The sequence below is a fragment of the Venturia canescens genome, chromosome 3, assembly GCF_019457755.1.
Source record: "Venturia canescens isolate UGA chromosome 3, ASM1945775v1, whole genome shotgun sequence".
Classification (NCBI taxonomy): domain Eukaryota; kingdom Metazoa; phylum Arthropoda; class Insecta; order Hymenoptera; family Ichneumonidae; genus Venturia; species Venturia canescens.
In genome coordinates, this window is record NC_057423.1 from 12,921,081 (window position 1) to 12,927,423 (window position 6,343).

The window sequence follows — 6,343 nt, forward strand, 5'->3', positions numbered from 1 at the left end:
ATACGAATTCTGATTTTAAGGAAAATTCATCATCGTTTTGAGCTGCGAGTCTTGAAGCACGCATCGATCAAGGCTTTCAAACGAATGCTTAGTTCATATCTCCTGTTTTAAACGTGAAATCGGAACGAACGAGTAACGAGTTTCGATTTGATGTCGTCTAACTTTGTTTTGGAAAAGGATTCTCCGGATTTTTCTCATCCAAGAGCACAGAAAACAAGACAATAATTCTAGTCGATTATTGATGAGATTTAATTTAATAATCTTCATTGTGTGGACAGAGTCAAGTCCCTTTTCAAGATGTATATCAGCTTCTTAATTAATCGATCGTTCGTGTGCACACTAAAAGATGGTATAGGCGATCGCCGATCGTGGAAGCAAGATTCGTGACGCGATGTTACGTGCCTGATAGAGAATAACGACAACGGGATTGCATACGTATGTGAGCAGTGACGAGTCATTAGATAATTACAGGTAACTCGACGTCCAAATGGAACGTGTCTCTGTACGTTCTCGTACTCATTTCTGTTTCATCTTCTACTCTTCTTCGGCCGACAGAATTAGATTTTGAACTTTATTCCACGAATTATTAGAAATGAGGGACTCGCAATTTTTGCTTTTAATGCAATTCGGTTCTGGTGTCCAGCTTAAATAACTTCGCTCAAAATAACCAAAGAACGAAAAAACAATGAACAAAATAACCACCGCAATAATAATCGTCGCGTTTGAAATGGACTTTGGTTTGTAATTATTGGAATATGGAAAATAATTGAAATATTCGTTTGAAATATTGATTGCGGATAAATATGAAAGCCTATGCGGGATTTTTATTACTAGATTCGAAATGCTTGATTATATAAATTTATTGTTTATTATTTTTAACATGTTTAATATCTTGAGATGTTTCGACCCACCCTGCATTTTTTTCCTTCGTATTGGTAGGTTCGTCTGTGTGTTTTTGTTCGTTTAGAATTGTGTGTGCGTTCGTTTGTTTTCTTGCTTAGATTAGTATGTGTGTGTGTTTTCGTTTGTTGTTATATTGTTCATCGGTTTTGTTTTTCATGGTTATTTTCAGCGAGGTTATTTAGAATGGGAACCTTCGGTTCAGTTTTCATTCGTTTCTGATACAATTTCGATTCTTATCAGCTTTTGAATTGGATCAACACGAAATAGAAATTTTTTTATTTTATCTTACGAAATGTTTATCTTCAGTTGGAATTTGATTCGAATTTCAATAGTTTCTAGTTCAACGTCAATTGTTGTACCGTTCGAATTGAATAGAAATAAAACGAGGCTCCTTGTTCAGAATTTTGTAAATTTGACGTTGAGGCAAATATCAAAATGCACTAGACCCTCGGCAGAATGAAAAGCCATCAGAGAGGAGGTGTATTTTGGGCAGGAATAGAAAAAATCATAGTCCAGAGGAGTGAGCTGATGGGAGCACTTGAAAAGTTATTTCGAAATATTTGCCAGCACTGAAGCCTCGAATGCGCATTTAAAAATTAAAAAATTAGATAATAATACGAACGGCAATAAAGCAGAGACGAAAAACTAGAGGGCTCTGGCCAATAAATCAAAAGTAAGGAATTAACAGTTCCGAGGGTTCGTATGGGAAGCATTTAAAAACGCATCATCGAGGGCTCTTTGCCCGCTTCGATCATCTGTTTCTTCTGATACACGTATAATAATATATTTGGGACAGGTGGTACGCGAAAATTCGCGCATATAACCCTTTCAACGGGGTTGTGTGCGGGGGATTCGAGATCGATATTAAGGTAGCGATGTTTTAAATACGATCTAAGGAACGCTTGCGGGTGGCGGAGCTCCAAAACCAGTAGAGACATTTAATAATATGGTTTTATCGGAGTGCAGGCTCAGGCGATCGATGCCAAAGTGCCTGGGGCTTTTGGTATGCACACTTTTTTCTCACTCTGCCATTCAGCATCGTTTATTTTAGCCAGATGATAAAAACAAATAAATATCACAAAGTTCCAGGCGAACGTCGGAAATTGTTTTTTTTTTTCAACGCTAAACTAATTACACATCCTTCGTAATGCAGAATTCTTGAGAAATCAGCTTTTGCATATTATCGTACGAAGAGGTGCCTCTGACTATGCGCACGCCTAAGAAACCCATAGGATTATTAAGTCGGTTGCGTGCTATGTTCTCACTCGTTTGTGCGCGATCACTAGCATCGCCCATCACCGCGTACATTTATTTGAATAATTAAGCAATGTCCAACTGTTTCTCCCTTACACGTTAACCACTCAGACAGCACTCGACCCATGCAATTCTCGTATGCGGACGCACATACTCAGAAAAATATAAAAAATAACCATAGTTATCTTTATCCGCGAATATGCACCGGCTTTTTATGCGGAGTGCACCGTACATTCCGCAAGTTTATCATTTCCCATCACGTTATCGAAGACAAACTTAAACCTGGGGGAAAATTACAAGGTAAGTGAAAAAACTACCATAAAAGATATCATTGAGTTAATAACGATAGTAAAATAAATAGCAAGGGCCCTTTGAATGCTTCCTTTTTTTCTTTACTTTCATTTGGATAGATACTTGAGAATATTTGGAAATGTCACGGATCTTTCGAATGCCCTAAATGGAGAAAAATGAAAAGAATACCGTTGAAAAATGAAATGAATGACGGGACCTTTTCCGAAGAAAATAATGCTTTTAAATAACATCGAAACTGCCGTCTGAAAAACTCCTTCGCTCAAGAAAAAAAAAGGAGTAAACATTCAAAAGTCTGGAATAAAATAGATGTCGGGATTTTCGTCGGGAGATGTCTTTCCTTCTTATTCAATGGTCTGATTAGAGACATCTCCCAACGAAAATCCCGACATCTATTTTATTTCAGACTTTTTAAAGTTTACCACTACTTTTTTCTTAAGCGAAGGAGTTTTTCAGCCGGGAGTTTTTATGTGTTTTTAAAAACAACATTTTGTTTCATATTTTTTAAAGTTCATCATGTTTTTTATGAGAAAACTGGCTGGGCGTCAACTCGATACTGATTCACTATATGTAATATAGAGTTGACAAACTTGGCCGCTGTCGAGTTGGGACCCAACCTTGGAAACAAAAGCTCGGAGTGAAACTAGCAACATACAATGGTGTGAAGTAGTCGATGATCGAAATATGGTCATATTATTAACGTCAAAGTTAAACAAACAAAAAATTTCGAGACGAATTCTAGCATACTACAAATAAGAACACTGTCCAGCATATGTAGAAAGTTATGCCAAAAATTGGTCAAGATAATTATCAGTTTTTGAGAAAACTGGCGACAGAGGAATATCTCACCCACTCACTGATCGCGCACTAAAACGCTAAAAAATTTCGGGAGTTGAAAAAAATAAAGATTAATGAAAATTCGATTAGAAATATTACTTGAAGTAGAAAAAGACGTTCCTGACGATTTTTAAATAGAAGCATACGAGCAGTTACCAATTCAGATTCGTTGTATTCGATTGGTTTCGAACTAACGAAAGATTTTTTTTTTGTAAATGAATGAAGATCGATGGGAAGATGAATTACAATAAAAGTGAAAATGAGCGAAAAAATCTTTGGAAAACGAAACTAGAAGAGATCATCGCTGTTTTCGAAAAGTAATAAGAACAATGAGAAAATAAAAAGAAAAAAGTTCGGAGTAGAATTTAAAGTAGAAAATAAAGATAAAAAGTGGTAATGAAAAGACATGAATAACTCTAGTAAAATTTTGAAATTTCGAATCCGTTTGATTTCGATTGGATCGAAAATTTCCGGATTTACGAAAATCTAAGCAATCGCTCGAATACACGAATAAAATGTTGTTATATCAAGCTGTGAAATGATAACAGAAAACGAATAAAAGATCCTCACGAATGATGAAAAAATAATAAAATTTGGGTGAAAATGAATGGAAAAAATGATTCGAAGTAGAAAAATAAAATTTGATAGCAGCTTTGTAGTAGAGTGCCTGGTTGTCTGGTTGAATAGAAGCAGCAGGACTGTATACGTATTCGTTTCTTGGCTGTGAAGAGAGGGTGGTCAGCTTCCAGCCATTAAGCATCGCCACTGGCAATTCATCTTTCCTTATACTCCGTGCTACGTTTCATGTCAAAATATTGCAATAAATCATCTCAGTGACAACGACCAATCGGTAGAAAGTAAGACGAAAAGAGAAGCTACCATTATCCTGAAAGACGTGATCTCTTCAAGGAAGTTCATAAACTAATAGTCCCACGTTCGTCAACGCTCCTGCACGAACGAATATTAATCTTGATTTTCTTAGGGTTACGAAAATGCTCCAATACGAAAGCAATATTAGCGCTTATTTCTCACCTTCAACGTGCATTACATTAGAAACATGGAGGATCGAAAACTTTTATCGATTCTCATGACGTACTTTTCTCAGTTCCTTTCAAAGCTCATCAATCTGATCCTCGCCAAAAGGAATCCAAATTTCTGTGAAGGAGCGTGAAAATGAGTTTAAATAAATTTCGACTTCATCATTTAACAAACGGATTCGAAAAATCCTCAAATCTTCGTTCCCTTCGTCTCATTTTTCTTAGACCCAACCACGAATTGAAGAATTTTGAAAAAAACAAAAGTTACGTTCGAGAAAAAGGTAAAAGATTTGTCGTAGCATTCCAACGATTCGGAGTTCAGTGCCATAAAAAGAAGCGCTGGGGAAGGACCGAGTGGGCTATTAGTTGGCAGATTAGCAGTTTAAATTGAAATTTGCACGGGCGCTGTTGCACCGCAGTGTCGGTTCGACGTCGAAGATCGTGGACTCGCTTCTCGGCCGAAGATTGGAGAACCAAATGTGTTACGCATCGATTTCGACCCACCACCTTGTTTTCCTCTTCTCCTCTCTCTCTTCCTCTCTCTCTCTCTCTCTCTCTCTCACTTTCCCTTCATTCTCTTTCTCCTCCTTTATTCTCCACACTCTATTCGTTCCCGGAGTATGAAATGAGATACGAGAGACCTACACACCGCAGCGAAATGTACCAGAAGCGCAGGAACATCGCAGCCACCGTTGAACTCATCTACTTCTCACGAGCAGCCGAGACGAGCGTTTTTTTTGTTTCATCATCGAAGGAAGTTCAGCGCTGATGAAAATTGCGTGAAAATCTATCAAAATAATTGAAAATGGTCCAGTCACAGTCGTGGATCCAATTCAAACGAATCGAGGGAAAAAAAATAGTTGAACGAAATTCGTCCGATAATTCTTGAACGTCCAATTGCTCTTGAACGAATTGCAATGAAATGAATTCAATTTTTCATTCGAACGCCCTTGAAATATATTTTTTATACAATATGACGATGAAAATGCTTTTTACAAATACAAAAGTTCATACAACACACAAATACAAAACAAGAATTTGGTCCAACGAAATAAATGTAAATGCAAAATTCTTCGGTGCTCGGAAAGATCGTCGGTATTTCATCATCGGTTCGAGATCGATAAGTGAGAAGAATAATTCAATTTCCCTTTTTCGTGAGTACCGCAAGATAGCAAAAAGCTCCAACATCCGGTATTGGCTGGCCAGCCAAAAACTCTCCACCGTCAGGCGAACGACGAACGATTTCCGGTTTTCTTGTCGACGCTCGTCCGACCTCACCGGTTGCCAGAGTATCGCCGGAACTCGTCGACCAGAGATCTTGATGCTCAGATTTTCCCTCGGTCTGAGGCTGCAACGTGATTTAATTTATTGCAGCACGAACGAGTGACGTTTTTTCATATTTTACTGTCAGGAAATGTATGAAAAAAATTAACAAAGTTTCAATGGAGGGGAGAAAATGTTATTGGATGAATGGAACGTTACGTTTCTTGAAATAAATTGAAAAAGGGAAATATTTTGGCAATACAAAGTTTTTGGAATTCAAGGGCCTTATCAAACAGTTTTTTATCAGGTAGAAAAGAATGAGCATTTTTGACGTACTAAAAGGGTCACCATCGAAAGGAGAGGCATATTTGGCGGAGGGTTATTAAAGGGTGGTTTAAGGGAGTCTCTCTGTACACCCAAAACCAAATGATACATAAAATCGTTCCTCAGTTTCAATTCGTCAATCGTCCTCGAACTTTTTTTCAAATGTCTCATCCATTTTGCAGCATTTTCTCTGTCTGACCAATTTAAAAAGTTGATACCCATCAAAACGTGATACAATCGACAATTAAATCTGAGAAAATCAAGAAAAATAAACTAAAGAACTCGACGATGGAAAAAAAGTAGAAATGTTACAAATCTGTACCTTGCACATTCCTCAAATTTGGTATCATGGTCTTTGCTACGAATAGATTATGATCGAACTCGTACATAAGAGCCTCTTTTATATCGTGCGACAT

The 6,343-nt window shown here is 37.3% G+C and overlaps 1 protein-coding gene across 1 annotated transcript; it reads right to left on the reverse strand.

Moving 5' to 3' along the window:
* Positions 1-5,325: 5,325 nt before the first annotated feature.
* Positions 5,326-6,343, reverse strand: LOC122407988 (uncharacterized). Its single transcript, XM_043414478.1, has 3 exons — positions 6,250-6,343; positions 5,940-6,121; positions 5,326-5,688 (listed from the first exon to the last, which is right to left on the reverse strand). Exons 1-3 carry the CDS (start codon positions 6,341-6,343, stop codon positions 5,479-5,481), a joined length of 486 nt encoding a protein of 161 aa, XP_043270413.1. The 3' UTR covers positions 5,326-5,478.